The sequence below is a fragment of the Culex pipiens genome, chromosome 2, assembly GCF_016801865.2.
Source record: "Culex pipiens pallens isolate TS chromosome 2, TS_CPP_V2, whole genome shotgun sequence".
NCBI classification, from domain to species: domain Eukaryota; kingdom Metazoa; phylum Arthropoda; class Insecta; order Diptera; family Culicidae; genus Culex; species Culex pipiens.
Genome location: NC_068938.1, coordinates 186,327,177 through 186,339,239, shown reverse-complemented (window position 1 = coordinate 186,339,239; position 12,063 = coordinate 186,327,177). Strand labels below are relative to the sequence as shown.

The following is a 12,063-nucleotide window of genomic DNA, read 5'->3' as shown; positions in this document are numbered from 1 at the left end:
GATGATTCCGCTTGGCTAGTTCAAAGCTGATCGACTTCACCGCTTCTTCAACGCCCTCTGTCTTCTTCATCCTCTGCTCAACAAGTCCGGTCATGATCTGCACCACATCGGCTCCTCGAACGATCGCTCCGTACAGTTCCCGTTGCATTCTCATGTCCTCCTCGTAGTCCGAGTCCAGTCCCGTGACGCAGTTGATCTTCTCCACCAGGTCGGCGGCGATCGCCTGCGCTTCCTGACCGTCGACTTCGCGTTCGTGCTCAAAGGGTTGAAGCTTGCGACCGGAAAGGTATAGAATTCCCATGGTAATTGTAATTAGATGAAGCGATCCGACCATGTCCAGGTGGTGCGTGATCGCAGACATCGGCTTTGAAGAAGACGCTTCTTGAAGATCGCCTTCGGCGCCGATGCGACCGACGGGATCAACCACCTGCTGAACTGGTTGTTTGAACCACTGAACCTCGCGCTTTCCACGAGACGCCGGGAACGACCTGGCCGTGGCCACTCCAAGCAGCTGATTCAGCTGGTTCTTCTCCAGTCCCAGCGGTTCGTCGCAGTACTTGAACGGAGTCGGTGCCTGCTTGTCCAGATAGCACACCTTGACCTTCTCCGACAGACTGCCCCAGTTCAGCGTCAACCAGGTGATGTCATAGCGGGTGCTCTTGCGCTGATCCGGTCCTCCAGCCCCAGCCAACTTCAGCACGTTCGTCTTCATGTCCAACTCCCCTCCATTCTTCACGAAGGCATCCCTCACGGCCCTAGCGACCACCGTGAAGCGAATCGCCTCGGAAAACGCCACCACAAACGGAACCAGATGTTCCTTGACGATCGCACTCTTCTTGTTCCGATCTCCCACCTCGGTCAGCTTCTTCAGCGAATCTCCCATCTTGTTGATCGGAACCTTACTGCGCCCCTGCAGGATGTTGTTGTAACTCAGCGGCACCGACAGCGTGTCCACGCTGACATCCCCCAGCACCGACCTCCAGGCGTGCTTGGCCGGCAACTTGCCGACCGTTTCCCGTGGAGAAATCCACTTGAAGACGTCATTGTCCGCGTAGAACACCGACCCAACCACGAACCCAACAATGTACAGGTCGCTGTTCCGGTAGATGAACGGAATCTGGGTGGTGCCACTCTTCAGGATGACCTTGGTGATGCCGTTGTCGGTTTTCGTTACGCGGATTCCGCCGTGGGCCACGTTCGGTTGGCTCAGGTCACCGCGCAGACTGTCGATGAACGTCAGGTAGTTTTGGCCGTTCTTCTTGAAGTCGTCGATGTTGCCCGTTCGCACGGTGGTGGCACGTTTGGCGCGGTTGAACTGCATTGTTGCGAATGTTACTAGTTCAGGAGCTGGACTGATAGTTCTGGGATCGTTACCGCTGACTTTTATGGTACCGTGCAGCGATAAGCGCTGATTAGGGCAGGGAATTCCAAACATTACGTCGGAGAGCTGATAGTGTCAGCTAGGGTCGGATGCACAAAGATGATCTGAGTGATCCAGCTTCTGGTTTTTGTACGAGTACGGATCAACAATGTAGCTGCTCCCTTTCTAGCATGGGGAATACGCTACAAATGGGGGAAGTCCGTCTGGTTTTACAGAATTAAATTGATGCAAATGAGCGTTCGTCTGGGCAAAAAAAAATTGGACATAATAAACCAGTGAATCTCTCATTACATTGCCAATCATGTCGAGGGTCAAATACAGGTTCAAAATAAATTTCTTCTGAAGTCAAAACGAGAAAATAGACAGTAACACCTGCTACCACTTTTAACCTCCCTGGAAAAAGGACAATAAATACCGGATTCCATTCCAAAATGTCACGTTCCGTCTAAAATATCCACTTGCTAGAAATCGAACGAAATTCATCACCAAGAAACGCCACTTGGTCCTTCGGAGACAACCTCGCTCCGGATTAATGGTCCATTTTTTCCAATTTAGTGACTGCCATCATCTCGGTCGCCAACTCCTCTCGGAAAAGTGCCCCAATAAATCTGCCAGGCCAGGCAAGAAACAAAGTCCAAAAAATGCCCTCCAGCACCGTTCTCATCAGCATTTCCAAGGCTCCGCTGGGATTGCCGGGTTAGGTAATAAATCGTTGACAGATTTGGACCGGTCTTCGGGGACCTCAGCGACGAAGACGACACGGTGGAGAAGGACGCGTGATGTAATTGCTTTAATTATTGATTTCGCATTACGCACCACCGCTCTGAGCTGAAATCCCTCTCGTCGAGAAATGTCTTTAAAAAAGTGCAGCCACTGATGAGATTCGTGGCGCGCAGTGGCTGCTGCCAGTCGAAACTTGGCTTCCGGCGAAATTTTTGCATTTTATTGGCGCGACTGGACTTCTGGCCTGGACGGGCTGCAGTTTGGGTGCAATCAGAAGGCGAAGAACCCTTTCAAGACCGGCATTGAAAATTTATAGGAAATAAGCAAATCCACTTTTTTTTATATTTTTGGAAAAAAAAAAAAGATTTTACTATTGTTAAAGAAATTTTGAAATTTAATCTTATATTATACAAGCAAAGTGTTTTGTTGCTTCCACTATCACTAGAATAAGTTGTTGAATCACTACAAGTTGATCTTCGCTCATTACTCATAAATGTTTACTCACTTTACTTTAAAATATTGAATGACATAATATTTTTTCTACTCCCTTTTATGGAAATTTTGTTAGCTGATTCTCTACGAAATAAGCCGATTTCAAAACATTTTAGTCTTTATTTTTATTTTTTGACTGGAACATTCTAATGACCAAATCAGCCATTCCGGATAATTGAATACTTTATTTTTAGATTTACGAAGTATATGAATACTTTTCGGGAATGCCTTATTTATCTTTTTAGACATAGAGAAGAACAAAAAGGAAATTTAACGCCGAGTTATACATATTTGATTTGAAAATAATATTTTTTTAAATGTAATAAAATACATCGAAAAGCACAAAAACATTAAAAATTATGTTTATGTTCTACGTCATAAACTAATTAATTCGTAAAAATGTCTGATCACAACGAAGCAATATTTGATTAAATAAAATTAAAAAAATATCAAAATGGACAATGTTTATAATGTTATGCCGTTTTGATGTATATGAATTATTCACTTTTTAATTTTGAACATAAGATCATTATGATTATCATTATCATATTATCATTATCATAAGATGTTATTGTACCAAAAGTTGTGTCTTTTAATTAAACAAATTTTGGTACCCTAACATGTATAGGTCATCGCTGACATTTTAAAGTTATCCCAGATTTAGTGAAAAAAGTCGATTTTTTCCCGTTTTCGTCATTTTCCCATTTTTGCGCTTGGCGCGTCGAAAACCCTAGTTTTTATTTTCAAAAAATCGTATCTCAGAGTATCGAAAACATAACTTCATCATTTTTTGATATGTTATGTGAAATTTTCCGAGGAATCCGATAAAAATATTTTCAGACATAGGCTCTTTGGTCCCGAGACCTTCAAAACAGCATTTTATGTTTTCATTCGACCTTTTCAAATATTAAGCTAGATTTTTGAAACTTCTTTCGATTTTTTCCAAATAGCCAAACTTATCACCTTTCTTTTGCGTCTAGGACAGCTAAAATCGGATGAAATGGCGCGGAGATATGTTTTTTGAAAAAAGTGTTTTTTGCGAAAATCGACGAAAATTGCCATTTTTCGAACCACCCTTACACGGCGTAGGTCACACTAATGGCCAAACAAAAAAATACGGGTCTAATTATTTTGGCCAAGGATTCCCAAAAAAAATTTGAGCCCGATCGGAGAACTTTTTTTTCGAATCATGCTGTTGCTCATTTTTTTTTCTTTGGCCAGTTGTCCCCTAAGGAATAAGATCTGACATTTCAAGAAAAAGTGTCCACGTGAATTGTTGATGGCTCATTAAAACTTTGTCGTTCGATGTTACAGATTCTAAAATCCGTTTAATGAGATTCAGCGATGGAAGAATCTTCATCAAAAGAAAATCTTTTGACGCTCATCGAGAGAAAAAAATCGTGAGAAAAAAATTCGCTCTCTGAGCTATTCTCTACGAAATCGGTCTTTTTTGAGAATTTGAAGTTTTGTATTTTTTTTTTTTTTTTTTTTTTTGTTTTTTATTTTTTTTTTTTTTGTGCCTTCGATATGCCCAAAGAAGCCATTTTGCATCATTAGTTTGGCCATATAATTTTCCATACAAATTTGGCAGCTGGTCATACAAAAATGATGTTTGAAAATTCAAAAATCTTTATCTTTTGAAGGAATTTTTTGATCGATTTGGTGCCTTAGGCAAAGTTGTAGGTATGGATATGGAACACACTGAAAAAAACTGATACACGGTAAATTTTTTTGGTGATTTTATATTTAACTTTTTGTCACTAAAACTTGATTTGCAAAAAAAACTTATTTAATTTTTTCATATGTTTTAGGCGACATAATATGCCAACTTTTCAGAAATTTCCAGGTTGTGCAAAAAATCTTTGACCGAGTTATTAATTTTCGAATCAACACTATTTTTTCAAAAAATCGAAATATACTTCGCAAAAAATTTTCAACTTAATTTTTCATGTCAAATCAAATTTGCAATTAAAAAGTACTTCGGTGAAATTTTGATAAAGTGCACCGTTTTCAAGTTGAATTCATTTCAGGTAACTTTTTTGAAAATAGTCGCAGTTTTTTATTTTCAAAATTAGTGCACATGTTTGCTCACTTTTGAAAAAAAATATTTTTGAAAAGCTGAGAAAATTCTCTATATTTTGCTTTTTTGAACTTTGTTGATAAGACCCTTAGTTACGGAGATATTGCCATGCAAGTGATTACAAATATTTTTTTCGAAAAGATTAGAAAATTTCATGAATGTTTCATATGAATGTTTACATTGTAAATCGGTCCATTAGTTGCTGAGATATCGACATAAAAATGGTGGGTTGTTTATATTCAAGATTTTAATTTTTTACATATTTTTTTTTGCAACATTATGGGTTTCGGTGTGAATTAGTTATTTTTTGACAAAATATCATATTTTTAGAACAACCTTTTTTATGATTATAGTCCAGACTCAATTTTTCGAAGTTTCAACTATCCGAACGTTTTAAAGTAATTTCGGATACCGTAATCTGGGGTGAATCGGGACTTCAGTCTGAATAGGGACAGCAGTTTTTAGAGCACTTAAAGCTTTTGAATTTGGAAATGGATGTACACATTTTGTTGGTTTGAGTCCGTTCTAACCGAAACCAACCGGAAAAATCAAAATATTGTGCTCCAATGTGGTTAAAACTGCTGTCCCAATTCGCCCCATGTGGCCCGATTGACCCCGGTTTACGGTAATCGAATTATGGGCAGAATTTTTAATATTTTTTATTTTCTTATTTCCATCATCATATTTAAGTTTTTCGGCCCCATTTGTGTCAAACTTAAAATTACCAAATGCAGCTTCTCAATACTTCATCACTGCCATTCGGGCTGCCGTCTTGGATTTGAAGTGTCCAAATATTTTTTGGGGTCAATTTTGAGGTCAACCACCGGAAACAAGCCAGCGAGTTTTTTATGTGATATGATTATCCAAGGATTTTGGTCCATATTTGCCGTAACATGGATCTCAAGAAACTGCATTTGTTTGATACTTGTTTCAAAATTATGATTTTTACTAAGATATTTAAGCTTTCAGCCTCAAAAGGGCTAACGAATTGCGCGCACCGACCAAGGGCCACCGCAGGAAGTGGCGACCCCAAGTCGGAGGGGCATAAATCAAAGAGAACCTTCCATGAAATTAAAACCTCTAAACTCCCTTCCCTTGATTAGTCCAGCAACCAATCGTTCAACGGAGACCAGGGGGCAACAACTCGGGGAACAATTATCGCAACAACTTATTTATCTTCCCGCATGTCCCTCCCGGGCGGGTGGGAAACCCCAATTAATCAGCGGAAACCTACCTTGCACGGTCAGCTTGGCGGAGACGCTCTCGCGCGAACCGACCATGTTCTGCGCCATACACTGGTACCGGCCCTCGTCCGTGGGCCGAACGTCGCTGATCAGCAGGTTCCCGCCGTCGACGATCCGCACGCGGGCCAGCTCCTTGTTCGACCGGAAGTCGTCCAGATCGAGCATGATTTCGTCCTTGCGCCAGCTGATGGTCGGTTCCGGGTTTCCCTTGGGCGGGCCACACTCGAGCAGGGCGGTTTCGCCGGCCGCCACCCGGGTGTCCTTGGGTTCCACCCGGAATTCGTCGCGAAGAACTGGAAGGAGAATATGAAGAGGGGGGAAATGGGTCAAAATTTGTACTGCTTGTAGATCTTTTTTTCTGTCTTGGAAATCAAAGTCTAGACCAAGCTAAGAATTAAAACTGACATCTACCGACTGTCACGAAGTGACATTTCCCTGAAACTAGATCACTTCAGAACTTCAATTTGGTTCAATTCTGTCTGAAACGTTACCCTGGCTCACCGGCTGGGGTAATTTGACATGATTTGGCCCATTTGTAGGACATGACCAGAAGCACTCGCCGATTGTCAAATGCCCCCTCCCTCCCCATCGGTTATTCCATCGAGTTCGCGGTCTACCGATATGGACGCGAGAATAATGTTCAATGAATGATGGTAGTTGGGGAGGGGAGAGAGGGAATTTACCGAGATCCGTGGTCGGTGGTCGGTCGGCAATGTCGTGTTTTAATTTGCATAATTATTTATTACAACAGAAACAGTAATTCAACGTGACACTTTTCGCGTTCTGGAGAGATAGAGAGCACACGGCGTAAAAAGGTATCTTGTTCAAACTTGTTGTTGGCTTATGCTTAAGCCGTATATTTGCTGTTTGTATTGCTATAATTTCAAAGTTTTGTATTTTTGTTTGGTAAAATTGCTAAATTGCTCATTTGTTCATATGAAATTTATAGACAAAGTTACATCAGAACCAAAAAATTAAAAATCTCGGAAATGGTCAATTAATGTTTACAAAAATCCACCAAAAATATAATATTATTGAATTTCTACTTGAATTTTCCATCAGGCCACCAATTATGTAAAAATTACCTAACAACAGCTGTCACCAGCTGACGATCCACCTCAACTCACAAAGGCGTTGAAGCTTAGCCTTGCGGTTTCGCACAAAGTCACCGTCTGTCCTTCGCTGCCTTCATGGCTGTCATCGCCCAGGGGTCTTCGTAAGGTAACAACAGAATAAGACCTCTTTTCTCCAAAAAAAAAAAAAAAAAAACGCCAACTAAGACTTACAATAAACCGCAACCTAAAACGCTTTCCAGATCAAAGACTGCTCTTTTTTCGACTGCCCTCTAACCAGCGGTATAATGATCAAATTACCAATTTGAGCACGTCACCAAGCATTAGCCCAATTGTCACTCGCCACCGGGGTGGGGAAAAATCGGCTCCTTTGAGGTCTCCCCAGGGGCTTTGCACACGCAAATCAAAACAATTGAAGCCCCTAAACTGTGCGGGTCTAACTGAGGTCGCGCAAACACACAACTCATTTGTGGTTTCATCAAATTTATCAAATTGCAAAAGGTTTCAACTCGGGAGACCACAAGAAGAAGAAACAGAGGAATGAAAGGCCGCCCTGGGGGAAGGATGTGATGGGAGAAGGTTGACCGTCTGTGTGGTGATCCACAGATCCACCAGCGTTGCCTTTTTGACACAGTTGATGAATGAGCCCGGATTGAGCGAATGAGATGATGGTTGGGTGGCACTTAAGGGGTCCAATCTTAAAATCTTAAAATCTTAAAATCTTAAAATCTTAAAATCTTAAAATCTTAAAATCTTAAAATCTTAAAATCTTAAAATCTTAAAATCTTAAAATCTTAAAATCTTAAAATCTTAAAATCTTAAAATCTTAAAATCTTAAAATCTTAAAATCTTAAAATCTTAAAATCTTAAAATCTTAAAATCTTAAAATCTTAAAATCTTAAAATCTTAAAATCTTAAAATCTTAAAATCTTAAAATCTAAAATCTTAAAATCTTAAAATCTTAAAATCTTAAAATCTTAAAATCTTAAAATCTTAAAATCTTAAAATCTTAAAATCTTAAAATCTTAAAATCTTAAAATCTTAAAATCTTAAAATCTTAAAATCTTAAAATCTTAAAATCTTAAAATCTTAAAATCTTAAAATCTTAAAATCTTAAAATCTTAAAATCTTAAAATCTTAAAATCTTAAAATCTTAAAATCTTAAAATCTTAAAATCTTAAAATCTTAAAATCTTAAAATCTTAAAATCTTAAAATCTTAAAATCTTAAAATCTTAAAATCTTAAAATCTTAAAATCTTAAAATCTTAAAATCTTAAAATCTTAAAATCTTAAAATCTTAAAATCTTAAAATCTTAAAATCTTAAAATCTTAAAATCTTAAAATCTTAAAATCTTAAAATCTTAAAATCTTAAAATCTTAAAATCTTAAAATCTTAAAATCTTAAAATCTTAAAATCTTAAAATCTTAAAATCTTAAAATCTTAAAATCTTAAAATCTTAAAATCTTAAAATCTTAAAATCTTAAAATCTTAAAATCTTAAAATCTTAAAATCTTAAAATCTTAAAATCTTAAAATCTTAAAATCTTAAAATCTTAAAATCTTAAAATCTTAAAATCTTAAAATCTTAAAATCTTAAAATCTTAAAATCTTAAAATCTTAAAATCTTAAAATCTTAAATTCTTAAAATCTTAAAATCTTAAAATCTTAAAATCTTAAAATCTTAAAATCTTAAAATCTTAAAATCTTAAAATCTTAAAATCTTAAAATCTTAAAATCTTAAAATCTTAAAATCTTAAAATCTTAAAATCTTAAAATCTTAAAATCTTAAAATCTTAAAATCTTAAAATCTTAAAATCTTAAAATCTTAAAATCTTAAAATCTTAAAATCTTAAAATCTTAAAATCTTAAAATCTTAAAATCTTAAAATCTTAAAATCTTAAAATCTTAAAATCTTAAAATCTTAAAATCTTAAAATCTTAAAATCTTAAAATCTTAAAATCTTAAAATCTTAAAATCTTAAAATCTTAAAATCTTAAAATCTTAAAATCTTAAAATCTTAAAATCTTAAAATCTTAAAATCTTAAAATCTTAAAATCTTAAAATCTTAAAATCTTAAAATCTTAAAATCTTAAAATCTTAAAATCTTAAAATCTTAAAATCTTAAAATCTTAAAATCTTAAAATCTTAAAATCTTAAAATCTTAAAATCTTAAAATCTTAAAATCTTAAAATCTTAAAATCTTAAAATCTTAAAATCTTAAAATCTTAAAATCTTAAAATCTTAAAATCTTAAAATCTTAAAATCTTAAAATCTTAAAATCTTAAAATCTTAAAATCTTAAAATCTTAAAATCTTAAAATCTTAAAATCTTAAAATCTTAAAATCTTAAAATCTAAAATCTTAAAATCTTAAAATCTTAAAATCTTAAAATCTTAAAATCTTAAAATCTTAAAATCTTAAAATCTTAAAATCTTAAAATCTTAAAATCTTAAAATCTTAAAATCTTAAAATCTTAAAATCTTAAAATCTTAAAATCTTAAAATCTTAAAATCTTAAAATCTTAAAATCTTAAAATCTTAAAATCTTAAAATCTTAAAATCTTAAAATCTTAAAATCTTAAAATCTTAAAATCTTAAAATCTTAAAATCTTAAAATCTTAAAATCTTAAAATCTTAAAATCTTAAAATCTTAAAATCTTAAAATCTTAAAATCTTAAAATCTTAAAATCTTAAAATCTTAAAATCTTAAAATCTTAAAATCTTAAAATCTTAAAATCTTAAAATCTTAAAATCTTAAAATCTTAAAATCTTAAAATCTTAAAATCTTAAAATCTTAAAATCTTAAAATCTTAAAATCTTAAAATCTTAAAATCTTAAAATCTTAAAATCTTAAAATCTTAAAATCTTAAAATCTTAAAATCTTAAAATCTTAAAATCTTAAAATCTTAAAATCTTAAAATCTTAAAATCTTAAAATCTTAAAATCTTAAAATCTTAAAATCTTAAAATCTTAAAATCTTAAAATCTTAAAATCTTAAAATCTTAAAATCTTAAAATCTTAAAATCTTAAAATCTTAAAATCTTAAAATCTTAAAATCTTAAAATCTTAAAATCTTAAAATCTTAAAATCTTAAAATCTTAAAATCTTAAAATCTTAAAATCTTAAAATCTTAAAATCTTAAAATCTTAAAATCTTAAAATCTTAAAATCTTAAAATCTTAAAATCTTAAAATCTTAAAATCTTAAAATCTTAAAATCTTAAAATCTTAAAATCTTAAAATCTTAAAATCTTAAAATCTTAAAATCTTAAAATCTTAAAATCTTAAAATCTTAAAATCTTAAAATCTTTAAATCTTAAAATCTTAAAATCTTAAAATCTTAAAATCTTAAAATCTTAAAATCTTAAAATCTTAAAATCTTAAAATCTTAAAATCTTAAAATCTTAAAATCTTAAAATCTTAAAATCTTAAAATCTTAAAATCTTAAAATCTTAAAATCTTAAAATCTTAAAATCTTAAAATCTTAAAATCTTAAAATCTTAAAATCTTAAAATCTTAAAATCTTAAAATCTTAAAATCTTAAAATCTTAAAATCTTAAAATCTTAAAATCTTAAAATCTTAAAATCTTAAAATCTTAAAATCTTAAAATCTTAAAATCTTAAAATCTTAAAATCTTAAAATCTTAAAATCTTAAAATCTTAAAATCTTAAAATCTTAAAATCTTAAAATCTTAAAATCTTAAAATCTTAAAATCTTAAAATCTTAAAATCTTAAAATCTTAAAATCTTAAAATCTTAAAATCTTAAAATCTTAAAATCTTAAAATCTTAAAATCTTAAAATCTTAAAATCTTAAAATCTTAAAATCTTAAAATCTTAAAATCTTAAAATCTTAAAATCTTAAAATCTTAAAATCTTAAAATCTTAAAATCTTAAAATCTTAAAATCTTAAAATCTTAAAATCTTAAAATCTTAAAATCTTAAAATCTTAAAATCTTAAAATCTTAAAATCTTAAAATCTTAAAATCTTAAAATCTTAAAATCTTAAAATCTTAAAATCTTAAAATCTTAAAATCTTAAAATCTTAAAATCTTAAAATCTTAAAATCTTAAAATCTTAAAATCTTAAAATCTTAAAATCTTAAAATCTTAAAATCTTAAAATCTTAAAATCTTAAAATCTTAAAATCTTAAAATCTTAAAATCTTAAAATCTTAAAATCTTAAAATCTTAAAATCTTAAAATCTTAAAATCTTAAAATCTTAAAATCTTAAAATCTTAAAATCTTAAAATCTTAAAATCTTAAAATCTTAAAATCTTAAAATCTTAAAATCTTAAAATCTTAAAATCTTAAAATCTTAAAATCTTAAAATCTTAAAATCTTAAAATCTTAAAATCTTAAAATCTTAAAATCTTAAAATCTTAAAATCTTAAAATCTAAAATCTTAAAATCTTAAAATCTTAAAATCTTAAAATCTTAAAATCTTAAAATCTTAAAATCTTAAAATCTTAAAATCTTAAAATCTTAAAATCTTAAAATCTTAAAATCTTAAAATCTTAAAATCTTAAAATCTTAAAATCTTAAAATCTTAAAATCTTAAAATCTTAAAATCTTAAAATCTTAAAATCTTAAAATCTTAAAATCTTAAAATCTTAAAATCTTAAAATCTTAAAATCTTAAAATCTTAAAATCTTAAAATCTTAAAATCTTAAAATCTTAAAATCTTAAAATCTTAAAATCTTAAAATCTTAAAATCTTAAAATCTTAAAATCTTAAAATCTTAAAATCTTAAAATCTTAAAATCTTAAAATCTTAAAATCTTAAAATCTTAAAATCTTAAAATCTTAAAATCTTAAAATCTTAAAATCTTAAAATCTTAAAATCTTAAAATCTTAAAATCTTAAAATCTTAAAATCTTAAAATCTTAAAATCTTAAAATCTTAAAATCTTAAAATCTTAAAATCTTAAAATCTTAAAATCTTAAAATCTTAAAATCTTAAAATCTTAAAATCTTAAAATCTTAAAATCTTAAAATCTAAAATCTTAAAATCTTAAAATCTTAAAATCTTAAAATCTTAAAATCTTAAAATCTTAAAATCTTAAAATCTTAAAATC

At 31.0% G+C, this 12,063-nt stretch overlaps 1 protein-coding gene across 3 annotated transcripts in view; it reads right to left on the bottom strand.

Annotated features, from left to right (window-relative positions):
• LOC120419314 (roundabout homolog 2-like) overlaps positions 1–12,063 on the bottom strand; it is a 459,035-nt gene that overhangs the window by 119,433 nt on the left and 327,539 nt on the right. For all 3 annotated transcript variants that reach the window (XM_052708075.1, XM_052708076.1, XM_052708077.1), the window contains exon 4: positions 5,911–6,213. In XM_052708075.1, coding sequence (XP_052564035.1) covers positions 5,911–6,213 — 303 coding nt within the window. The remainder of the gene's footprint in view (positions 1–5,910; positions 6,214–12,063) is intronic.